Here is a 26272-nt window from a genome sequence, read left to right as displayed (position 1 = left end):
ATTTCATGGAAGCTTTTAAAAGTCTTTTTCTGAGTTATAAAATTTCTGTTACAAAATAACATTTGGTCCCCTGCAGATCCATGTACTAGTTTTCTTCATGGTTAAGCAGGTCCTTGCTCTGGGCAGATGAAGAAAGATCTTTCTTTTATTAAAGGAGAAAGTTTATTAGCTAAAACTTTGGAAGCCTTACCAGCAAAAGACTTGAAAAAATACCTTTTAACAAACAAAAAAACTAAGCAGCTCATCTCTCCCCACACTTGTTCATTCTTGAGAGATGGGAGTTCTCAAAAATCAATCCCAATTCTTCACACATCTGGAGTGGCTTTCAGCTGTAGGCCCTTTTAGTTTCACATGTGCTAATTAAATTTCCCAGCACCTCAGGCCCCTGCTGCCAGCTCTCAACACCTTGCCCTGAGCCCTTGGCTCAAAGGCTACAAGTCTCTTCCCAGGAGGCAGGGGCGGTGGCAGGACCATAGAAAGGATGCCGCTGCTAGAAGCACTCCCTGCTTTTGCATCCACTGTGGTGCCCCTTTTCTGAAAATGTAACCCAGCAAAAGCCGGCATTTTCATTTCCTGACATGAACTTAGACCAACCTCTGTGGAGATAAGTCTTGCTTTGATCAAATTATCACATCAGGGCTTCCCTGGTGGTGCAGTGGTTGAGAGTCCGCCTGCCGATGCAGGGGACACGGGTTCGTACCCCGGTCCGGGAGGATCCCACGTGCCGCGGAGCGGCTGGGCCCATGAGCCATGGCTGCTGAGCCTGCGCGTCCGGAGCCTGTGCTCCGCAACGGGAGAGGCCATAACAGTGAGAGGCCCGCGTACCGCCAAAAAAAAAAAAAATTGTCACATCAAGGAGCCTGAAGATTGCATTCCAGGACTTTGGCTCATTAAAATCTTCTCATATGGTAATATGTCAGGCATGCTGGATTGTCTGTCGAACTGTGTTGACCTGTGTCACCAGAAGGGCAGACGGGCACCTCACTTCATAGAGGTTATCTCAAAAATTTTTTGTAATCTTTTTTCTTTAAGTGAATCATTATTTTTCACTAACTTAAAATTGAAGTACTATATCTTTCGGGGTCCACTTTGCTGTTATTTCAGCCACCAGAATTTGTCTTGTGTGTGTGCCTTAGAGAGGCTCTGCAGAGAATTCAGTGCTTGGCTTTTTACAGCCTTCCCTAGCAGGCTGCTCTATTTCCTGAACAGGAGGTCTGAGTGTTACTGACCGTCTTATGTACTTTGTTCATTGCTCTATCCCAGCTTCTGGAATATGGACTGAGTGCTTAATACATACTTGTTGAGTGAATAAATGGAATTTTGTTATTGAGTATAAAAGATAACATCAGAGGAAGTGGTTCCCCGAGAAAGCTTAGTAACTCCCCTGAAAACTAATGTGATAAGCAGACAGCAGTGTCTGCAGTTCATTGTGACCTCAGATGGACAGTGACAGGAAGGGGAGCTTGAATCCCATCTACATCCTTGTCACCAGGGAAGAACACAGGCAGGAGCCTCTTCTCTCACCTGTTCCTGTAGTAAAGGGACTCGCTGTGGTTTCAGAGCAGTTCTTGTAATTTTTACATCTTGGTAAGAAAAACACCTTTATTTTGTTAGAATATTAAGCTGTTGGTAATAACACTGGGGTTGTTTCTAACTTAATGCGTTTCAGTTATTTATATTCCAAGTTGCTTTCAGTACAAACAGTTCTTCATAGTGGGCCAAATTCACAGCTCTTTCTATGACTTAGAAATTCTCCAAACCCTGACTGACAGTAAATGATTAGAAACTCTGGTAAATAAGAAGGTTCAGTGGTTGTTTTTTGTTTGTTTGTTTTAACGTCTTTATTGGAGTCTAATTGCTTTACAGTGGTGTGTTAGTTTCTGCTTTATAACAAAGTGAATCAGTAATACATATATCCCCATATCTCTTCCCTCTTGCATCTCCCTCCCTCCTACCCTCCCTATCCCACCCCTCTAGGTGGTCACAAAGCACCGAGCTGATCTCCCTGTGCTATGCGGCTGCTTCCCACTAGCTATCTATTTTGCATTTGGTAGTGTATATATGTCCATGCCACTCTCTCATTTTGTCCCAGCTTACCCTTCCCCCTCTCCGTGTCCTCAGGTCCATTCTCTTGTTTGTTTGTTTTTGAAGTCTATAAAAAGTCTACAGAGAACAAGGAGACTTCCATCAATCTCAGCCTTAGCCTGTAAGGATATTCACTATTACTGTAAGCAGCAAACTCCCCTCAGAATGGCTGTTAGTTAACCAAGTTCATGCCTGTCTCTCTTTATTGAGTATTCATAGCGGGTGGGGAGGGGTGGCATTGCTTTGTTTTTGATTGAATTGGTTCCCCCAAGCTGTGGCTGTTACTTGTTTAGAAGAGTTCGTGTGGAGTCTGATCTCAGTTTTGAAAGGGTTGTTAGGCATCATAAGTCTGTGTAAGAAACTTGCCATCATTTCCCAGTTTCAAAAAATAAATATCAGAAATGGCCTCACTTCCTTATAACTTATTTCTACTTTATTCAGTTCCCTTTTCACTTAAAAATGTTTAACGTATCTCCATCTTTCTAGTACATTAGGAAATTTATCAGGATGTGGGACAGGTGGGTGGTTTGTGTCACATATAAAAACTTACAAAGCTCCAGCCACTCGAAGCACAGTAGGCAGGGCTGTGCCCGATACTCCTGGGCCCTTTAAGAAACAGCCCTTGCTAGCACTGTACTTGGCCCCAGAAATTTGTCTTTATGTCTCTTTAGCAGTTAAAGTGAAGATACTGTTTGATCCAGGATGTTTTTCATGTGACATTTAAGATGTTTTCAGTGGCATAAGTTATTAATTCTTAGATCTGAGTAGGGAAAGGGAGACCATAGCAACCCAAACCTGTGAGAAGCGTGACTGGGCTGTAAGAGGTTTGCTTACAGGAGGGAGGGATTCCTGAGGGCAGGCTAACAGAGGCTCCCGGGTTCACTGCAGAGCCAGGGCAAACCTGGCGGGCAGCACCAGACCAGTGCATTTCATGGGCCAGCAGACCTAAGGTCAGAATGTTTTCTTTGGCCATCGCAGTGCTGGATTTGTTTTCATTGAGATTTGAATGCATTTAGGGAAGACCTACAGGGCCCTCCCCACCACCCCTTAGTATATCAAGCCTAGCAGGCATCCACATTTGTGTTGCTGGCCTGGCCCCTGGGGGCGGTTCAGTTTGCCATCCCTGTACAGAGGCTGCAGACGGTTGGATATGCTTTGTGTCTTAGATCTTTGAACATGGGCTTTGGAATCAACTGTCTCTCTGTGGTTAGAAAATGGATACTTCCAGGTACATGTGTTCTCAGGTTCCAGTCCAGCAGGAAAAGAAGTCCACGTCCCTGATGGCTCTACCCAGATGCAGAATAAGTCCCCTTGGCTGAATGGGCTAGAAATCAGCCACGTGCCCACTCCTGAATTTCGACCTGGAGTAGCACATGCTCATGGCTTAAGGCAGGCAGGGCCCACACGAACCACATGGCTGGAAGCTCAATTTTAGAAACAACAAATGTCCATTCTAGTAAGACATGTAAATCTCTTGGGACGGAATATTTTAAATCTAGAAAATCTAGGGCGTCCTTGAGGCGTGATGCATCTTTTTCTGAATTTCTAATTTTTGGTGGCATGTAAAATGGCGCGATTCCTTCTGAAATTGATGTATTTGAAATAAGAGCACATTCCATACAGCACCGTTCAGGAAATTCAAAGCATCTCATATCAAGGAGCGCACGTAATATGAATTTCTGGGCGCAAGCCCTCAGTTTTATCGTTGGGCTATTTGTCGCACGGTGGGTAGGTGGTGGTTTGATGTATTTCTTTTTGAACAGATTCTCTGCTTGTGATCTTAGCCCGGCTCCCTCAGATCGCTCAGTCTTTGTCAACATCAGATAAATAATTTTCATGTGACGGTCCACTTTTTCTCTCACAGGAGCAGTGCAAGGGCATATTTCAGTGCACTGCCAGCCGCCACAAGCTAATCCATCTCTGGAACAAGACAATCTAGCTGTTAATTTGTGAGTCGCCGTGTTTGTAAAAGTACAGAGATAGCTGTGATCACCATCGTCTCCCTAGCGAAGGGAGAGTCTCAATTGAACGAGAGTCTCAGTCTCACTTGAAGAAGAGTCTCAGTCTCAGTAACAGGGTCTAGCCTGGAATCCAGCACTGTCTCCTTTATAGAAAACATCACAGAGGTGATCCCTGGTCTGGATCTGAGAAGCTAAGATGTGGCAGGTTAATAGAATTCTTGGGGAAGTTTAGGAATTTTATTTTTCTAATAGAAGACTAAGTGTTAGAGTCTAGAGACACAGGTTCAGCATCTGCCCAGGCATACAGGTCCAGTTAACTACAGAGACAGGAGTCTTGCATTGCCGTTCGGAGTTGCATTTTGTATGACACAATGAGCGAGGTCTGCAGAGCGCTTGATTTTCATCTGTAAAAGATGGTGCACGCTTCTGAAGGGAGGAGAAGCTTAGCAACAGGATCCTTTGAATCACATTTTAAACAGATGATTGAGAAGCAGAACAAACAGCCAGTCACAGGACCCACAGTGACTCTGTCCCTAAATCCCTCCTTACACCTGAAATGTCTGCTCTGAGGAGAGTCACTGCTTTGGGTGAATGTACTGTCTGCCAGAAAAGGGAAAATACTTGCAATTATAAAATAGTAAAATTAGGAAAAGGGATGGACTGGAAGTTAGGAGGCCACTTTAGTCTCATCCTTGATGTGTTTGGTACTAGTTATCCTCTCTGGACCTCAGTTTCTGGCTGTGGAGATGAGATGGGATTGGGTGAACTAACCTATAAGGTCGCCTCCAACTCTTTATTTTTGATGCGAGATACATACTAACAGAAAATAGTTTATTAGATTAACTCACTCTCACGATGATCCCTAAGAGTGTTGTTGAACGTAAAACAAGAATAGTTCAATTTGGGGATATCAGGGGATCTGGACCAGCTCTGTCCAATAGAGATATAGTGCAAACCACATATATAATTTTAAATTTTCTAGTAGCTACACTTAAAAATAAAAGGAAACTGGTAGAATTAATTGTAATAAGATTTTTCAGCTTAACACAATATGTCCAAAATATTATCATTTCCACATGTAATCACTATAAAATATTAAGATATTTGACGCTCTTTTCTTCCTAAGTCTTCAAACTTTAGTATACCTTTACACTTAGGGCACATCTCAGTGTAAGTTGGCCACATTGCACGTGCTCAGGAGCCGCCTGAGGCAGTGGCTCCTGTGCTGCTCAGTCTCCCTAAAAGCCAGCTGGGACTGGGAGGCCTGGTCACAAGTGGGGTGCAGGTTTCATGCATAATGGAAGATGTGCAGCTGTTGTGCACCGTAGGACTCTACAGTAGTTTGTGGACGGTGTCGCTTCTGTCTAGCTGCCTGTGCGGTGCCTGTTGTTTACTGTTTTGATTGTTACTTCTGGGTGGGGATTCAGTAAAGAAGAGGCCCACCTGGTGTGAGTGCTGTCACCACAGTGACTTGTGAGAAGGAAGTGCCCCTTCAGTCTCCCCACAAAGCTATTCTCATGCAAATAGTGTGAGCGGCCTCCTTCGCAATTCCCTTGGACCTTTTGGTAAGTGACCCTCCCATCCGTTTTTTTGCAGACTGCTGGTACTGTCCGCCCTTTCCTGTGCTAACTCTGTTTTTTTCTTTTTACCCAGAATACTTTATCTCTGTCTAACTACTTTAGGTTTCTTCCTACTACTTTCCATAAGAATCTGTATGCTTTTGATGTAAGAGTTTTAAAAGCTTGTGTGCTTGAGCCCCTGCTCCGAGATGCAGAGGCTTGTTGGAGCAGGCTACTGCGCTTCTTTAGGTGTATCTAGTTCAGAATTACTCAAGAGACTTATAATGAAAACTTAAAATGTTTTCAGAAATGTTCTTCTGGAAATATTAGGGAAAAATCATATGCAAAAATCCTATGTTTGTACTAGCCTTCTCAGTACAGCCCTCACTGGAAGGCTGGAAGCAGGTCCCCCGGTCACGGACTTCTTGCAGGAGCACCTGTCTGCCTGGACAGCTCCTGGAGGTGTGGCTCATGTGCACGAGGGACACGTTGGGGCCTCTCACCTCAACCGGAGGTTTCCTGCCTGACCGGGTCTGGCCTTTGGCCAGTTTGTGAACAGAGTCAACCACAGCTGGTTTCCCATGTGCCTTCCCCTCCCCGGACCAGCACTGCATCTTCATCCATGTGTCATGCTTCCCTCCTTAGAGAGTCCTGGGAAGTTTATAGCTGCCCCTCATTCTGCCACTTGTGGAGCCTGAGACTGGAGGGGGCGAGGGACTTGCTGAGGCCTGGTCGCTCAGTGTTCTGACTCCACGGGTCAAAGATACTTTACCAAGACAGGCTCAGAATTGGACACAGAACTGGTGAGATGGAAGAGAGATATTTGAACTGGGCCTGCAGAAGGTGCAAAACTGCTTTGAGCTCAAAAGAAATCAATATATCTTAGGTATGAAGTGTCCTGGGAAGTCAGTGGGGAAGGTAGTTTACCTTCAAAGCTTCCTCAAATCCTACTTTTAAAATTTCCTAGAAAGACTGACCTGTCCCCTTATGACAGGCACTGGCGTTTTGGGACCTGTGCATGTGACAGGCCAGCTGCCACAAAGAATCCCGGGAGCGTATTTCTGAGAGAAAGTGTGTGCGACTTTAGGGAATCCTAGTACAGCCAGAAGCACAAACTAAATATAAACCAAGGATTAAGAGTGTGGCCTGTAGGTGTTTCCCTGGTGGCACAGTGGTTGAGAGTCCACCTGCCGATGCAGGGAACATGGGTTCATGCCCCAGTCCGGGAAGATCCCACATGCTGTGGAGCAGGAAGATCCCACATGCTGTGGAGCAGCTAGGCTCAGAGCCATGGCTGCTGAGCCTGCACGTCCAGAGCCTGTGGTCCGCAACGGGAGAGGCCACGACAGTGAGAGGCCCGCGTACCGGAAAAAAAAAAAAAAAAAAAGAGTGTGGCCTGTATAAGAATGTTGTCATAACAAACTAAAATTTTGTTTTAGATGTGAGTTCCCTAAGGAAAAACTCAGTGAGAGACAAACTTTTATCCCCTGGAGTTAAATTTAGCCTCTTATCCAGATAAGTAGTATTTCTCTAGCTCAGATTACTTACCTTGGGTATGTAGAAACTTGACTTCACATCTCTGTGTTTCAAATGACAATTTTTTTTTCCATTAAACTTTTTAATCCCATTGATCCAGAGTTAATTTTCTTTTTCCCGTTAATTTTACACTCAGCTATTGTCAAAACCCTCATGCAAGGCCACGCTGGGCAGGGCCCCCAGAGCCAGGAGCCTGGTGCATGGCAGGTCTGCAGGACTGACCCATGGCTAGGTGGGAACTGGACAATTCTTGAGTTTTCCACCTAGAAAACAAACTGTGTTCTGTTTTCTAAGTGAGCTTTGTGGACTTTTAAATTGAGAATTTCGAGTTTAATTTCTAAGAAGAGAAAAAAAATCTGGGTACTAATACAGACTGGGTTTATAGAAAGGGTTTCGAGAGCTGGAGAAACAAAGTGTGAAGAGTGAGAAAGGCAGCAGGGTTTTAAAAATTAGCTCTCAGAATTGGGAAAGCTCTCCTTGACACCGAAGTCCTGTTCTTCTCCACAAAGATGTTGCAAAGGGAAAAGCACTGCAGGGGATCTGCCTGCCCGGGCCTGGCAGCTGGGGGCCCTGGGAGGGACAAGCACGACAGGGGTGGCCATTGAACCCTCTCTGTTCCCTGAAGGGCCTGTGGGAGCTCTGGGGGCAGAGACCAGACGCCTTAGGAGCATCAGACCAGGACCACAGGATGGAGACAAAGACACACTCAAAACGCTTTCTGCACACCCAGTGCTTTTTGTCCGTATTAGAGTTTTTTGACCTCTTCTGCTTACATTATTATTATGAGTAAGCTTTTTATTTTAGTTTTGTTTTTACTTGAGGTCACAAAGTTCATTTAGAGAGCAGTCGAGCCAAAAGGTAGACTGAAATAAAACAATAGAATTCACACTGCCTCAGGTTTTCCCAGAAAGCCACGAATACAAACTATACAACCTAAAAATGTGTGTATTTGCTATATTTTGGCAGTGGGTTACCATTACATGCCGAAGCCTGATAGGGGAATGGCATAGGGAGAAAACGTTAAAATTTTCTTTTAAAAATGTAAGTCCTAGCATAGCTTTCAGATAAGAACTTATAGAAAGCTCTGTTTTTAATGTATTGCTTTCTTAAGTTAGCAGGTAGCAGAGGGTAAGCCAGCCGGGCAAGGAGAAAGTCTGCAAGTCAATTCTGCATCGTCCTATAGAATGCAGAGTGGAGATGAGCAGTTTCTTCCAGAGCTCCTTGTTTTGTTGGCTTGTTTTAATTGTTTTGGTTTGTTTCTTTGTTTTCCAATGTAGAGATCTAGGAGTAAAAAGTGTTTTGCTATGTACATGACATTATTGGTGTTCTTCTCCTTTCGTTTTAAGCTGGCCTTTTACCCTTCCTGCCTGAGAAGGGAAAATGTCAGGAGGAAATGTATTCAGGACTCGATTGCTGGTGCAGTGAGGTCTGAAGGCAAATGGCAGTGCTAAGTTAGAATTGCCGTTGCAGTTTTCTTTTCATTTAGGCTGTTACTATTGTATTCATGTATCAGAGGTCAAAAGGAGATAGTGTTATATTAAATGAAATGAAAAATGGTATGCAGAACTCATACTCAAAAAAAAGAAACTGCTCCATCAGATGTGGATGTGATTAAACTTCTTTTCAAATAATAACAATACTCAGGATTTTTTTTTTAGCACTTAACATTCAACCTAAGCCACAGCTTACTTGGCCTTGGATACTGTATTGTTTTGTTCCTCCCTAGTAAGCATTGCTGCTAGTGAAAGGGATATTTTTCCTACATGTTTGAGAAGTATTCTTACAGGTGATTAAAGACCAACTTAATAAATTAACGTTGCAAAACAATGTAGTAAGGAGGTTACAGAGTGAATAAACAACTTGATTTTAGGAGAAAAAGAAGCCATTAAGCATTTGAATTGTCTTTGGCTCTCAGCGGTCACAGAAGGTTTTATGGAAAGCGCAAATCTTACGAAGGAAATTAAGAGAGAGAGCTTGCTGAATGGACAAAGCCACAAAAGCAGTGTTCAGATGCTTCTCTGCAGAGAGTAGCCACTGAGCTTGGATTTGGTAAAATCCCATCTCAATTTTCTGATAGTGGGATCAGCTCACACAGTTATACTGCTATGAATCTATTCATACTGTCGGAGAATCTCTGAGCAAGGAAGCTGAGCATACAGCTCTGAAATTTTTAAGAATTGATCTGAGAATGAATCCACAGCGACTACGACAAAACCTTTAATAACGGGGCTTCCCTGGTGGCACAGTGGTTAAGAATCCGCCTGCCAATGCAAGGGACACGGGTTTGAGCCCTGGTCCGGGAAGATCCCACATGCCACGGAGCAACTAAGCCCGTGCACTACAGCTACTGAGCCTGTGCTCTAGAGCCTGCAAGCCACAACTACTGAGCCTATGTGCCACAACTACTGAAGCCTGTGCACCTAGAGCCCATGCTCTGCAACAAGAGGAGCCACCGCAATGAGAAGCCCACGCACCGCAACGAAGAGTAGCCCCCGCTCGGCACTATAGAAAGCCCGCGCACAGCAACAAAGACCCAACGCAGCCAAAAATAAATAAATTAAATAAATAAATTTTTTAAAAAGGGAAAAACTGTGAAAATGATTTTAAAAAAAAAGACCTTTAATAACGTGACCAAAGGCAGTAACTGTCCCCAAAGCACATCGCATTCTCAGGCTCCCTCTGTCCTTCCTAATGAAAGTACACCCTGGAAGGGCCACGTAATGAAAACTAGCAAGGATTTAGGAAAGTGAATCAATGCCATAGTTAGTGGCCACCTGCCCCCAAGACTGCTCTTTTCACTGTCACATTGCTTCCCACAGACTTGCGTTCTGCAGCCCATCTCATCTTTAACGTGCCCGATCTGGAGCTATGTTCATGCTTGCACAGTGGTTACTTTGTGGCATGAATTATATTAATTAAAACATTCATGGTTTTTTGCTGTTTCTTCTTCCCTTTTTACTATCTGGTTATGAACATTATTGGCAGAGCAAAAGTGTAAAACCTCCATATTGTTATTATTTACTTGTTGAGTGTCAGCAGCAGTTTCCTTCCCATGTTAATATTGATGAGGCTGCTACTCTGACCCACAGAGCTTAGAATCTTAGGTGAGTGTTGAAGTATTTACCCAAGGGTAAATGTGATCCTGGTGCGTTACATATAAGTCACATGCAAGAGTCATCAGGCAAAGGAATTCACATATAAATGACCATTGACAAACTCTTATCTTTTTAATGGATGCTTTTGTTAGAAGGTAAATTTAGAGGCTGCCCTTCATGTCAGAATGAGATCTAGTCACTAACAAATGAAGAACCACCACACTCCACACTCCAAAAGTCCAGTTTTTCACTTTTTTTTTTAAAGCTCTAAGTGGGTAATAAAATTTGGTCTTCATGTACTACTACATAAGAGACGCTCAGAAAATATGTCTCTGTTTTATGAACCTCAAAAGTATGATATAAACTACTTTTCTTTCTCTGTAGAGAGAGAGCCCCAGTCTTAAGTACGCAGCCTCAGTGCACTCTGCAGGGTTTGTGCGGGTGGCGTCTTGACAGCCGTGGTCTGGATGTGGGGGGCATAGATAAGTCTTTGCTGAGTGGTGCAACTTGGGGTCAGACCATAGCATTTTTGTAGAAAACATGGGAATGGGGAACACTGGAGGTGAAAGAGCATTCCCTAGAGGCTACTGACGGAGGGGCTCATCGGGCATCTACCTCTGCATCTATATCCATGGTTTTATTTTTCTAGAATTTGCCACATTAAGAGTTCAAAATATGTTTTCTATTAGACATGAGAAATTTATTTTCTCATTTGTTCCTTCCTTCCATTTATACACTCATCAAATGTTTACTTAGTGTATACTCTGTGTTCTCTGTGCTGGGGATACATTAACAAACAAAAGCCAAGTCCTTGCCCCCATGTGATTGCATTCTAGGATTGGCAGGGGGAAGATAGACAAGATTGTTTCATAAGCAAACTCTAAGGCTCATGGTGAGAATGCTAAGGAGAAAAATAATGCAGTGTCCAGTGCGAAGAGCAGGTGTGGCAGTTTTAGGTCTGGATGACCAGGGAAGGCCTCTGCATAAAGGAGACATTTGAGTGAAGACTGAAAGGGGTGACGGAGGCCAGGGAATATGCCCTGTAGGCTCCTGGGGCCATGCTTCTTGGGCAGAGAGAGCAGCAGGTACTAGAGGTCTAGAGCCAGGAGTGTGTCTGCTATGTTCAAGGACAGCCAGGAGGCAGGATGACTGGCACACAGCATGCCCGGGGGGAGCAGTAAGACACCAGACTGGGGGGTGGGGGGTGGCACTGATGGGGGTTTCCTAGGCCAGTGTATGGATTTGGGGTTTGGAAGGATTTTTAAGGATGAGAAGCCATTGGAGCATTTTGAGCAGATGACACACTCTTACAGTTTAGCCCATGACTCTCTTTCTAGAAGTGTATGCATGGGGGGCAGAGAGGGAGCAGGGGGCCAGAGAGGCAGCTATCGCAGTTATCCAGGCACAAGGTGATGGTGCTTGGTCCAGACTGGAAGTGGTGGCAGCAGAGAGAAATGGTGTTCTTCTGAATTTATTCTGAAGATGGAGGGACAGATGGATGTGGGATATGGGAGAAAGAAGGATCAAGGAGCAAAGTTTTTATTGTCAAATTTCCTTCCTCAGGATTTTAGAAGTATCTCCAGGCTGCTCCCTAGTAAATACTAGTATACTAACTAATCATTACCCAGATCCAGAAACTGCTGTAGGACAATTTGTTGGCTAACTCTTACAATCTTGATATCCTACGTGTTGTAGGCTTATAGGGGAGGACCAAGAGAACTGTACTCTAGCACCCATGGCGACCAAACAACTGGTATAAAACTATTAAAATAATAAAATAGTCAATGGATTTAATACTTATTATGTGACCACAGTATGGCTTAGAGTGGAATAACATCCATCAATAATTTGTTGAATATTCAGAGAAAACCCAACAAAACTATGTTATACCAAAGCCTATTAATTAAGTATATCTTTTGCTAAATAAAATTATGACAGGAAGTGCACGTACAGCTCAATTGAGATACTGTTTTTTATTGAAGTACAGTTGATGTTGCATTAGTTTCTGGTATACAGCAATGTAATTCAGTTATAAATATATATTCTCTTTCATATTCTTTTCCATTATGGTTTACTATAGAATATTGAACATAGTTCCCTGTGCTATAAAGTAGGTCCTTGTTGTTTATCTATTTTATATATAGTAGTTATATATAATATTTGCTAATCCCAAACTCCTAATGTATCCCCTCCCCCTTTCCCCTTTGGTAACCATAAGTTTGTTCTCTGTGTCTTGTCAGTCTGCTTCTGTTTTGTAAATAAATTCATTTGTATCATATGTTAGATCCCACATATAAATGATACCGTGTGTGTGTGTGTGTGTGTGTGTGTGTGTGTGTGTGTGTACCCCATATCTTTTGTATCCATTCTGTTGATGGACACTTAGGTTGCTTCCATGTTTTGGCTATTGTAAATAGTGCTGTATTGAACATTGTGGTGCATGTGTCTTTTTTTTTTTTTAACATCTTTATTGGGGTATAATTGCTTTACAATGGTGTGTTAGTTTCTGTTTTATAACAAAGTGAATCAGCTATACATATACACATGATCCCATATGTCTTCCCTCTTGCGTCTCCCTCCCTCCCACCCTCCCTATCCCACCCCTCCAGGCTGTCACAAAGCACCGAGCCAATATCCCTGTGCCATGCGGCTGCTTCCCACTAGCTATCTACCTTACTACGTTTGTTAGTGTGTATATGTCCATGACTCTCCCCCGCCCTGTCACAGCTCACCCTTCCCCCTCCCCAGCGTGTGTCTTTTTGAATTATGGTTTTCTCTGGGTATTTGCCTGGTAGTGGGATTGCTGTGTCATATGGTAATTCTATTTTTAGTTTTTTAAGGAACTGTCATACTGTTTTCTATAGTGGTTGCACCAATTTACATTCTCACAACAGTGTAGGAGGGTTCCCTTTTCTCCACACCCTTTCTAGCATTTATTATTTGTAGACTTTTTGATGATGGCTATTCTGACCTGTATGAGGTGGTACCTCATTGTAGTTTTAATTTGCACTTCCCTAATAATTAGCGATGTTGGGCATCTTTTCACGTGCCTCTTGGCCATCTGTCTGTCTTCTTTGGAGAAATGTCTATTTAGGTCTTGTGCCCATTTTTTGATTGAGTTATTTGTTTTTTTTGTTATTGAGTTTTATGAACTGTTTGTCTATTTTGGAAATTAAGCCCTTGTCAGTCAACTGGGATGTTGTTTCTATGAGTGAGTCCAAGCTGAGTGTTGACCATTTTATTAGTCTGCAAATAATAGAAAACTTGACTAAGTTTTTAAACAGTATAAACATTCTTTATCTCATCTAAGAAAACTTGAAGTAGATGGTCACTGGCTGCTTGAGAGTTGCCACCAAAGATATATGATCTTTCTAAACTTCTGATTTGCTATCCTTAGCACATTGGCTTTTTTGTTTTCATGCTTATCGTTTCATGGTTTCAAAGTGCCTGCCATAGCTCCGAACATTTCATCTCCCAACTTTTATCAGAGCACCAAAAACTGCTTCCATGGAAGTACCCTAGTCGGCTCTCCTTACATGTCACTGGCCAGGTCTAGGTCACAGGGCTGCAACATTGACTGGCAATGTTAGACCACGATTCCTGTCCTGGGGTTAGGCTAGAACATGACACCCTCAGTGAAAAGCACAACTCCGTCAGCTGCAAGAGGAGGCTGCTAGGGAAGCAGCAAACAGTGTTTGCTGCTCTGTCCTCTACCAGCTTCTTTGGCTGAGATTGACCATTGGAACATGACCCTCAGGTTTTCAGTCTCTAAACTGGCACATCAGGTTAAAAAGTGATTGAGAAGTACACTTCCTGCTGTTGCTCTGCTTTTCCCTAAACACCAGCTCTAACCTAAAAAAAATTTCAGGATTGGTCTTAGAAAAAAGAGTCATGTCTTCTCTGAAAGGAAAAAAGGAAATAAACCCTCCCAAAGATGGCACATGGTTGCATTGTTAGGAAGAAGTCTGACTTTGCCACCCCAGAGGGGAGAAGTCAGGAGAGGTCTTGGAGAAGAATTTTGCAGGCAGTCCTAACCCTTCACTCCTCGGGCTGCATTCAGAGCTGCCTGTCTTTGCTCAGAGGCAATCTTTTTTTGGCCCCAAAGCCTCTGGATAGAGGTTTACAAATTTGGTGAGTCTGTAATCCCAGAAGAACGTAGATCACAGTCCTTCCAGTAGTACTGAAGAGTCCTGAGATTAAAGATAAGTTTTCCTAAAATATTTTAAAGAGGAATTTGGCTTGGCCACAGAGAATGGTAGAAAGCAAAGCTGTATTACTGAGTTTAGTAGCCTGTGTCCCTGTAAGCCCTTTTAACTCAGAAATAGAGCACAGCCATTGGAAGTTCCTAAACAAACCCACATTATTTTTTTCCTTATTTCTCTCAACATCTGAGCAGTCCTGGTTGCCGGCCCCCTTTCACCCTTTGCTTTGCTTTGCCTTTTCTTCTCATCTGATGATTCATGTACTGCCAGTCCTCTGTGCTCTGCCTTTTGTTTGTTGATTGACACACAGATGTAATTTATGGGGGCAACAGATTTGCAGCTGGAGCTGTAAAATGAGTGGATGAAATTGCTTTAATTTATGCATGTTTTGGTGAATTTTCCCAATAATGTCAGTTTCTTCAAAAGCTAGTAGAAAATGGCCCAGTCACCTTTTCTTCTTTTGTCCTCTTTCAAGTCATCTCAAAAAATTGTCCTTCATATCCCTCTTATTGTATAAATGCCCTAGTTTTGTGAAATAGTATGCCTTACATTGATTTTCTGAATGTATTTTTAAACTGTCTTTAGATCATTTTACTAAACCTTATTCATATTAAAATACAGTTCTTTCCTGCATTTTATTCTTGCCACCAAGGCAGTTTAGAGACAGATTAAGTCTCTAAATTCCCAGAATGAACATGACTTTAGATTTCACTGATGCATAGACTACTGTGTAATACTTATGACATATTTTTATTAGCATATGCCCTTATTAAACCCTTATGTATTAATAGCTTTCTGAGAAAAGATTAATATTTTATTCCTTTGTTACTTCTATACTAAAATTGGAATGTGTATCAATTAGTGATGCTTTCATCTGCAATTAACAGTACTTGAGGCACAAGAAAAGGTGCTCAACATTGCTAATCATCAGGGAAATGCAAATCGAAACCACAGTGAGATATCACCTCACACCTGTCAGAATGGCTATCATCAAAAAGAACACAAATAACAAATGTTGGCGAGACTGTGGAGAGAAGGGAACCCCCCTACAGTGTTGGTGGGATTGTAAATTGGTGTAGCCAGCGGGGAGGGATAAATTAGGATTTTGGGTTTAACAGATACACACTACTATATATAAAATAGATAAACAAGGACCTACTGTGTAATAGCACAGGGAACTATATCCAATATCTTGCAATAACCTATAAAAGAATATATATATTCTTTTTCAGATTTATATAAAACTGAATCACTTTGCTATACACCTGAAACTAACACAACATTGTAAGTCAACTCTACTTCAGTTAAAAATAAAATTGGTGCAGCCACTGTGGAAAACAGTATGGCAGTCCTTCAAAAAACTAAAAACAGAACTACCATGTGATCAGCAATTCCCCTTCTGTGTATATATCCAAAGAAAATGAAGACACTAATTCAAAAAGATAATGTACCCAATGTTCATAGCAGTATTATTTACAATTGCCAAGATATGGAAGCAGCATAAGTGTCCACCAACAGATGAGTGGATAAAGAAGATGTGGTATATATACAATTGAATACCACTCAGTCATAAAAAAGAATGAAATCTTACCATTTGTGACAACATGAATGGACCTAGAGGGTGTTATGCTTCGTGAAATAAGTCAGAGAAAGACAAATACAATATGATTTCACTTATACATGTAATCTATTAAAAACAAAACAGATGAACAAACGTAACAACAGAAACAGAGTCATAGATACAGAGAACAAACAGGTGGTTGCCAGAGGGGAGAGGTGTAGGGTGGGGAGAGAAATAGGTGAGGGAGGTCAAGAGACACAGACTTCCAGTTGCAAAATAAATGTGTCAAGGGTATGGGGAATATAGCCAGTAACTATGTGATATCTTTGAGTGGTGACAGTTGGTAACTAGACTTATCATGGTGATCATTTTGAAATGTATAGAAATGTTGAATCACTATGTTGTGTAATAGGAACTAACATAGTGTTGTAGGTCAATTATACATCAAAAAGAAATAAACGAATAAACAGACTCATAGAAAAAGAGAATCGATTTCTGGCTGCCAGTTGGGAGGGGGAAATTGGATGAAGGCAGTCAAAAGGTACAAACAGCCAGTTATAAGATAAATAAGTAGTAGGGGTGTAATGAAACACATGATAAATATAATTAGCACTGCTGTATGTTATGTATGAAAGTCATTAGGAGAGTAAATCCTGAGTTCTCATCACAAGGAAAAAACAAATTTTTCGATTTCTTTAGTTTTGTATCTATATGAAATGATGGATGTTCACTAAACATTTTGCGATCATTCTTTCATGATGTATATAAATCAAATCACTATGCTGTATACCTTAAACTTATACAGTGCTGTGTGTCAATTATATCTCAAAAGAAACTAGAAGGAAAAAATGTGGTGGAAAAAACCATTACCTGATTAACAGTGGCTTAACCCCAAAGGGTATTTATTATTCATACTTAACAAGACGGTCAGAGGCAGTAAGGGCTTTGAGAGTTGGATCCAGCTCATTGTGTCATCAAGAACCCGGGCTCTTTCTGTCTTTCCATTTCCCCTCAGGCCTAGCATGCTGTCCTTTTGCCTTCACGCCTGCTGCCTCATTTCACAGGGTTACAGCTTTAGGAATCACATCCATGTCAAGGAAGGAATAAGAGTGAGGGGCTGGCACCAGTGGCTTCTCCTCTCAACCTGCCCCTTTCATCAGAAAGCAAAATCGCTTTCGCAGAAGTCCCCCAGGAGAGTTCTCCTTATATCTCAGTGGCCAAAATATCACACAGCCCATCTTAGCTGCAAGAGTGTCTGGGAAAGTAAGTATTGGGTTTTATCAACAGTGGGAGGGACATAGGAGAAGAGGGGGGTTGAAAATGGCTTTTGATTGGCCAAACCTACAGAGTCTCTCAGAGTTGTCATCCTAAAATACACATTCCTGCATATATTTTCATACCCAGGAAGGAAATGCAGCTTAAGAGTATGGGTTCTAGAGTCCATATCCCAGCTTCACTTCTTTACTGTCTTGGACTTATCTCTGCCTCTATTTCCTTTACTGTAAAACAGGGATAATAACGTACCAATTGTATATGATTCTTGTGTTAATGCCCTCAAGTTAGCCTGTGGGCACACCATAATGTAATCATCATCAACCAAAGCTTGGCACCTCAACATGGCTACTGACCAAACCCAGAGCAAGCTTAATGACTAGCAGCTTTTCCCTACTTTTGAACAAAACAACTTGAAAGAGTAGCTTCAAGTAGCTTCACCTTCATAATTATTAATTTAAAACAGATATATAAAATCTCAATTTGACCAGAAAAATCCCTAAAAGACTTAGAGTTATAAAAGACTTTGCTGCCTTTGTTGGGACAATTTATAACTGAGCTATTCTTTTGCTGAGAAAGAAAATACTTTAGGCCTTCTACAGATCCTTCATGTGTTGAAGCAGTATGATGAGAGACTTATTTTGACTAGAATCTATCAAATCGAGAATCTGCGACCCTTCTGTAATTTGCACTATGTACACAATAGCTCTATATAGTGACTCAGATACAAACTTAAGAAAAGAAAAGCAGCACCAGTAAAGGTTAGAGAAAAAAAAATCTCTGCAGTGTTCTTCTCAATTATTCTTAGAAAAAGATACCCAGAGACAAGAAAATCAAGGAGCCATTCAAAACATAGTAGACACTCAGTGAACAGTTGATGGAAAAAAATGTGTAGAATAAAGAACAGCATCAGGGGATAATTTGAAGTTTTGCAAGAAACCATAGTACTCTGAGAAGTTGGTAATCCTAGCAGAAAAGCCGCAGCAGGAAACCCAGAGCAGCTTCGAGGAAGCGTTAGTGGTCCCGTAGGGGACAGGAGTACAGGTTCACCACCAACTGCTTCCTCAAGTTGGGAGTAAAGAACCGCACCCCAGCCAGGTTCAGGGGAGGCCTTGGCCACGGCCTTGTGGGGCGGCCCCAGTGGCTGCAGGCCTGAGCCTGAGAGCCATCTGATCCCCAAAACCGGAGGCCGCAGCTCTTCCAACTCACACTTTCTTGTGCTGAGTGTTCAGGAAGCAGGCTTCCTCCATCTCATAGCCATTCCTGCAGAATGCAGAACGAAGGAGAACTCACATTCTATCTTTATGTCTTACCGAATCGATGAAACCATCAGTCAGCCTCCTGAGCTGCCAGCCCTGCCCTTCGGGAAGTGAGCTCGCTGGCGCCTTGCGCCGTGTGCCTGTGACAGTATACTGACCCCTCTTCTCTGACTCCCTGCAGAAAACCCGCTATGAGATGTATGTCCGCCTTCTGAAAGAGGGGGGCCTGGAGCTGCTGAGTAGCAGCGGTGGAGGGGGCGCCGCGGGCCTGAAGAAGTCGCACTCCAGCCCCTCGCTGAACCCAGATGCATCTCCAGTCACCGCCAAGGTCAAGAGAAACGTGTCGGAAAGGAAAGACCACCGACCTGAAACTCCAGGCATTAAGCAAAAAGTCACTTAGAATCCATCTGCGGCCAGGAAGTGCTGGTCGTGGAGCAAAATAGAGTTTTTCAAGATCTTTCTGGTGAATCCGTGAATATATTTAAAACAAAGTCTGTGACTAAATGGTGCATTAGTAACCTTTCCTATTGTATATTTTTGTTAGTTTCTGTACAGATTGTCTCTTTGCTCTTGATTTCTTTGCTTTGATGATTTCTGCTACCTGATAACTAATGCACCTTTTGTGAGGGGAGGGGATCATGATTTCAGAATGGATTATGCATCGCTTCTCCCTCAGGGTTCTCTCATTTGCACTCTGCTCAGTTGTTTTGTGTGTTCTCAAATCAGCTGTTAACACTTTTTATAAAGGTTAAAGATTTAATCCATTGTGAAACACTTAACTGGACAAACTTTGTAGTTTAGAAAATTCTAGCCAGAGTTAATATAAGCCTTTTCATGTGAAATCTTGCCCAGTCACAGAGGTAGAATCCAGCTCTCGCGCTCGCAGAAGTTCAGTTAAGAGTTACACTCACGGGAGGTGCCACTCCCCTGTGAGGCCTCATGCATCTGAGTGCTTAGTGTTGAGTCCGGCCCTGCTGGTGGGGGTAGAGGGGGCAAGGACCTCAGGCCTGGGGAATTTAAGAAGCACGTTAGCTCGCTTGAAGTGTAGATTCCATTTCAGCCAAGCAAGGAAGGAGGAAGTGGCGTCTTTTGAAGGCTGAGGCAAGGTGGCCCCAAGTTCATTTTGTTTTCTAAAGGATGGTGGCAACAATGGACTCTTGGGGGCTGCAGCAGCGAGATGTGTTTTTGATCTGCAGGAAGTTGTTACCCCACTCCCACAGGGTCTAGACAAGGAATCCAGAGCCATCTGTGGTGGATACCCTGCCATCCGGGAATTAGGTTCTTTTATATATATAGGCATGGTGTTGTCTCCTGGTTGTAAGAATTTGGGGTCTTCCTAACAAAATAATATCAAAATGGAGCCCCTTTCATTCTTTCCTTAATAAAGCAAAATAAGGAAGGAAAAAGTTGTTTTTCCCTATAGTTGTTTGGCAATAGAATGTTGATTCTTTACAATAAATCTGAAAGGAATAAAATCTGAAGGAATTATGGCTGGAAAACTGAGGAATCTCCTGGTGACAAACACAGAGTCCCTTAGTCTGTTCTTGTCTCTGTCTCTGTGAAGCCGCTTCACCCTAAAATAAACCCTTGATTCTAAATCATTTCTTTGTATCTGCTCAGAGCAGTCATAAGCTTATTGCAGGGACAGTCCCTTTGAAATTCAGGGTGATAAACAGAACATTCTCTTACTGAGGAGAAGAAAGGAGTGAAAATTGAGCCCACTGTGAGTTAGAACTTTCTGATTTTGGAACCTGAAAACTCTGTGATCCTTAAACCTAGAATCTCCACAAGTTCAGAGTGAATGGAATCACTTCGAATGTTCTTTTCTCTCCCACAGAGATTTGCTCTTTTCTACTTGGTTTACTAGTTAAGGTGCTGTGTGACTAGAGGCTCAGGGACTCTGTGTGGGTAGCATGGCTCCAGGGAATTAGAGAAAACCTGCTCCTGAACCATGGTACTTTCTAGTGGTATTTTGTTCTGATGCACCAGCATTTATACAGGACTATTTATTAACATGCCCTTCCTTCAGCTGTAGAAATGCCCATACTTGCTGGTGCCCAGAAAGGAGAAACCCCTCCGTAAGGTTGTAGCTGCTTTGCTTTGTGGTGTTTTTGCCACACATTTGAAAAACTCCCTCTAACCCTCTATCTTGTTTATTAGGTAAAGGCAGTGACTAAATTTGTTTCAAGACCTAGAAACAAACAGGGTAGTTACCAACATGGCCCATGTACCTGATTCTTTCTTTGTAGCTTCTGACTGAATCCAAGGTTTCTACAAGGGAATAGTCTTTCTTCCTAGAATCTGAATCATCAGTGTGTGTGCTTTCTGCCTAGATCTTTATCCTAAGCAGAGGGGAGAGAGGTACCTAGACCATATCATCTCTGAGCTTCAATAACTAAAGAAGAATCAACATCCCTGACTGGCTTGAATGTGTGTGCTCCCAGTATGTGTGTGTCTGTGTATGTCGAATGTCTCCGTGTGTGTCACTTAGAGTCTGTACCAGACATGGAATGGTACCTTGCTGCAGTGTTTAGACACTCGAGCAGCTCTGAAATGCCCAGTGAACATCAGCACCACGACGGCGTTGTGCTCACTGTGTGACTCACTAATGTTATCTCCAAGAACTTCTGGATATGCTAATAGAGAGACAGATGAGAAGGGCACTTTTGAAGCTGTGGTATATACTGCATTCCCATAGTTTATCTTGAAAAACAACTGCAACCGATATTTTGTGAGCCGTGATCCCAGACTGCCATCGTTAGGGGATGGGCTGAGAACACCTCCCCCTGAGGCCTCTGGACTGTCTGGTGCCAGTGCTCCTTGCAGGCCAAGAGCTTATCCTGTAGGAGACAAGGCCCCTTCTGTGACAGGATCCTGAGAGCCTTGCCCATAGCCAACCAGGATCTCCTTTGTGATCATTTCTTTCCCGTGGTGTCTAGTCAGGAGACATGACTGAAGACCTTCCCCTTCACAGTTCCTCCACGCCTGCCACCCAGTTCATGGTACAGGGGAGCCCCCGCCTTCCCTTCTGAAGGTACTGCCCCCCATCCCTCACCCATCCCTTAGTACCAGGAGCCTTGCGATCTCTCTCCATCTAATAAGTTATTATTCCTCTTTGCAGAAATACACCTAATATTAATTTTTAGTATAGAAAATCTTGAGAGTCATCAAAATACCTTGGTGACGGTCTTGTTGCCGAATTGACCATAGAAGCAGCCGTGTGTGGAACCGGAACCAAAGTGTCTCAGAGTGTGTTCCCCCACCTCACATGTTGACATTTACAGGGAGGGGTCAGGATTTCCTTGTTAGCAATCGAAACCTAATTACTAGCATGCAAGAGTCTTTATTTTATTGCCAGCCATAGACATTATTTGAAGTATGCTTTTTACAGATATCATTTGCTGACTCTTAGTAATGCCTGATTAAACCAAGCAACACTTCTGCACATTTTAATTACCTCGTGTGGAGAGTCGTCTGGGGGACTGCAGTCCTGGACCATGTGAACCTTTTCTGTTGCTCTTGCGTAAAGAGGATGGAGAGCACCTGTGCAGGACCGTCTTTGCTTCTCCGGCTGTGATCCTCATTCCAAAGATGAGTGTTTCCTGGTCAGAAGTGACGTGAAGGAGTTAATTCTGGGAGAGAAAAATTGGCTGGCTCTCCAAGGCCAGTCTAGGGTTGGTCTCTTGTGTTTGTGTTTCACCCTGTGGCCAAAGCACAGAACCCCTGAGGCTGGAGAGGGGTTTACATACCCAGCAGGGAAGGAGCCTCCTGCCAGCCCTGGCCTGTTGTCCTTCCAGCACAGAAAGAGCGGGGGAAGACATTCTTAGGTAGGGCAGGGCTTGCTTTGGCCTCGAGCTGCACCTCTTCTCTGCCTTTATCCCTAATCATAGACAATTGGAAGAAAATTGACCTTAAAGAAGTTTCTCCATTGTCTTACTTTGAACACTTTCTTGGGTTTAGTTAGTGGTCACTGGAATTTGATTCTTTGGCATTTTTCCTTGTTAAGCTTTTTTAAGGCCAAGTTCACAGGGCATTCTCAGCCTTGTGGTCCAAAGCTCTGTAGTGTAGCTGTTGTGGACCGGGCCAAGGGTTCAGCAGGTGGGGAGCCACCTTCCTTAGCTGCAACAATGGACAACCTCCTGATCCCTTCACTTTTCAATTGTCAGAATTTTTGCAATTATAAGATTAGCGCTGTTAAACAGGAATCAAAGTGGCACCCAGGACTTGTTCACAGTAGAGCCTGGTTAATGACTAGTGTGACTTGGGCTTAACTAGCACCTGCTTTTCTCACGGAGCATCTGAGTTACTCTGACAGAAGATCAGCTTTTGTAAGGAGATGAGCCTCTGGGCCTTCCTGGTTCCAAAGCTTTCTGGCTGTCTCTTCTCCCAGGCCAACAGTCTGCCCCGGGCAACAGGTGTCTCCATTGGCCTTGGACATCTTATAGTACCAAGTTACCCAGAGGACTTCAGAGACCAGTAGCTCACACAGAATAACCCAACAGTGATGAAAGGTGCTTTGTCACCACTTCTGCTCTCTTCTCAGTGTCTCACTCTCAAAAGGAGGACCAAGGTCCAAAGCCATTGCCATTTTCCTTTTGTGCCCAGAGTACCCAAAGCCCGAGCGGGAAGCCTCTGCCTAGGACAGTGAGTGGCCAGTGCCTGCAGAGAGAATGTCTTCAGAGAGAGAGTGCCAGTAAAGGTGTGAATCTGCATGACAGTCTGTGGACTTGACTGCAACAGCAAGAAAATACCGCAAGTTAAGTAGTTGTATATACAGTAGGTTTCCTTAGGTCTCTTTGGCTCATTCTTTGTAATTTACGTGTGTGTCTGTAGTGTTGCAGGCTTTTGGAGAATATTGATAGTATGTCAGGCATCCAAGAGTATGCCTTCTGTCACCTTCCAATGTCGTAGTTGTGGGTATTTATAGTTGTATGTATCTATATTGTATCAACGTGTAGATTGTACATGTACAATATACAATATATACATGTACATGTACAGTATATGGCATATGTACATCAAATTTATTTTTGTCCTTAACCAGTGTGATATGAAAAGCAAGTAAAAACCTCATAGGATTGAATATATAATGCAGTTTTTGAGAGTCTATACAGTGGTACTGTTTTATTAAACTTAAATTCAAATGATATTTTGATTAATTTTTTTAATGATAAGATTTTATGCTAGAAAATTTCGTCTGTGAGCTTTGAATCACCAGAGCAAAAATGGCTCTGAACTAACTTTGTTAAACTATTTCAGTGTACTGTGTACAATACCCGGGGTGGGGCTGTAGCTCATTATAATTTGAAATATACAGAAAGAAAGGGGAAAAAAAAAAAAAACACAGGCAGCCTGTGCAGTCTTAGCAACTTCAGTATTAAGAGCACTTAAACATAAAGTCAAACTGACAATTTGGGGCTTATTACAAAATGTGATGCTTTAAAGCACACGTTCTTTATTGTTGTAATTAGTCCAGAAAAATAGAGCTTTCAGAAGAATTAGCTAAGTGCCCAGCGTATCATTTATGTTCCTGTGTCAGTTTTACAGCAGCCCAAACCACCCTCCTAGCACTGCGTCCTCATCCTCTTCACCTTAAAGAACTATCGCCAGCCCTGCAGCAGATCAGGGCTTCCAGAGATCTGGGACTGCCCTCCAGGCCTGCGGTTGCACAAATTAGCATCTAGACACAGGTAAAAGAATTTTAGGACAGGCTATGGACCAGGTTAAAACTTTAGTATTTTTATACTTAGGTCTCTTTTCCGGCCTCTCCCCAAAGAAGAGCCACTGGCCTTAGTTGTCTGAGCTTACTGCCTATCTTAAAGTATATAAGTATTAGATAACTAGAGATTAAAACTTTATTAGCCAGCATGTTGGTATATTTAAAGCAAAACTGAGTGTGTGTGAGTGAGTGGTTGAGTGCAGTGTATTCGTCTACGCACACTGCCTGTCGTTCCTCGTGTCCAGTTCAGAGGGTGGGAGTCGTGGGCTGGGAGGCTCAGCTTCAGCTCCAGGCTGCAGTAGTAGTGGTGGTTACACTTGCGTTTTTTTAATTAACTCTGCAGTCTCAAACCGTTTTTGCCAATGTATCCTATTTCCTAATCTGTTTTTGACCGCGCTGTGAGTTGGCTCTGTGGCTGCGCAGCAGGGTCTCTGTTCCACAAGAGTGTGTTTCCTTCTAAGAACTATAGTGATTTGCAAAAGCGTCCATTTGACTCAGATGCAAAAGCGTCCATTTGACTCAGAAATCATATACAAAAGGAATATCAAAATTTAAAAGTTTCACTTTGGGGCTTAATCATTTGAAATGTTTGGACTTTTAATATAAAGCCAAGTAACCATTTGGCATGGATAATAACGTCTCCTCTGCGGAGAGGATGCATGCTCATTGATTTTTAATGCCATTAGGACCCTTTCTTAAGCTGTAGGAACAAGAGTCAAAGTGAGGATGTGGGGAGTGTGTGAGCCGCTTGCCTTCCGCTGAGGGAGACGTGCTGTGGCCTGTCCTCCGCTCTGAGAGATCTGGCGCACGTGGAGCCTCGGCAGTGTGTACATGCACTTGCACACGTGTACACAGCGAGTGTCCTAAGTGACATAAACTTGAGACCCAGAGCGCCCGAGTGTTGCGAGAGGTGTGGACCGAGGTGACAGCGGCCCGCAGGCCCCTCCCGGGCGGGCAGGAGTTGGAGCCCCGCATCTGACCTTGAGATGCTGTGCGGGGAGGCGGGTGGCTGGCAGTTGGGGGACGCTCATCTCCTGTCCGGTGGACCTTCGCTCCCCGGCGTCCCGCAGTGGCTGGCGTGGCCATCGTCCCCAGTGGCGCTGCTGCTCGCTCTCTAGCTGGTTCCTTTGAGAAGGGAATACGGGGGGGGGGGAGGGCACAGCCTTCCCCCCGCCAGGCTCCCCTCTGAGCTGGTGGTGGGGCTGGAAAGGGGAGGAGCCTGGCCACGATGGGTTTCCCTTCGCAGGGTGGAGGCTCAGCTTTCACGAATAGTGCTATAAAAATAAGCACCTTACTGTCAGTTCCTGAAAATGCTGGTTACTAGGGAGAATTTTGGAGTTTCCCTTACCATTTCCCCGAGCGCCCCTCGGGGAGCCCCAGGCACAAGCTCAGTTCAGGACCCACTGTGGGCCTGGGCTCCTGCTGGGACGCCCCCTCAGAGGCCGGCATGCACCTCTCTGCAAAGAGGGTTTCGTCCCAGCCTCCCTCCTCCTGGGCTCCTAGGAGCCCAGGGTTGGTCCATGTGCGCCTTCCCTGGCTGCAGGGATCCAGCTGTCCTCATTGGCTGACCCTGCTGAGGGTGACCGAGTCACTGCAGTGACGCTTGACAAAAGGTATTAAACAATTCTCTGACTGAAGACGAGACTGCATATTTTGCCTTTGCAAGAAACAAGATGGCAGGTTGAACTATAACCGGGGATGGATGATCTCTTTGCCTTTGCACCTGGATTTCTGGAAATGGATAAGGTTTCGCTTCCGCGGAAGGGTCAAGGGACGCAGGCCGCTGCCGCGCAGTTCTCCCCAGGCCCCATGAGCCCTGCTGCGCAGAGGCCTGAGTGCCTCCGTGCATTCCTTCTCCCACCCCCGCCACTGGCTTCGGAGCCTGTTTCTAGAGCAGAAGTTGATGCAGTGAAGAGCTGGAACCGCAGCCTTGATTACTGTAGGGCAGGCAGAGGGCAGAGGTTTGTATCCTTTAATATAAAACAAGCTTTGAACTTTTCCAACCTATTAACTGGATTATGTT

The 26272-nt window shown here is 43.6% G+C and overlaps 1 protein-coding gene across 8 annotated transcripts in view; it reads left to right on the top strand.

Annotated features, from left to right (window-relative positions):
* The window catches only part of PSD3 (pleckstrin and Sec7 domain containing 3), a 570605-nt gene extending 545049 nt beyond the window's left edge, over nt 1-25556 (top strand). For all 8 annotated transcript variants that reach the window (XM_060001190.1, XM_060001192.1, XM_060001191.1 and 5 more), the window contains one exon: nt 18712-25556. In XM_060001190.1, the coding sequence (XP_059857173.1) occupies nt 18712-18930 (219 nt within the window). In that variant the 3' untranslated portion in view covers nt 18931-25556. The remainder of the gene's footprint in view (nt 1-18711) is intronic.
* The last annotated feature ends 716 nt before the right edge of the window (nt 25557-26272 follow it).

This window comes from Delphinus delphis, chromosome 21, assembly GCF_949987515.2.
Source record: "Delphinus delphis chromosome 21, mDelDel1.2, whole genome shotgun sequence".
In the NCBI taxonomy this organism is placed as follows: domain Eukaryota; kingdom Metazoa; phylum Chordata; class Mammalia; order Artiodactyla; family Delphinidae; genus Delphinus; species Delphinus delphis.
The sequence above is the reverse complement of the archived record's forward strand: the minus strand, read 5'-3'. Positions and strand labels throughout refer to the sequence as shown.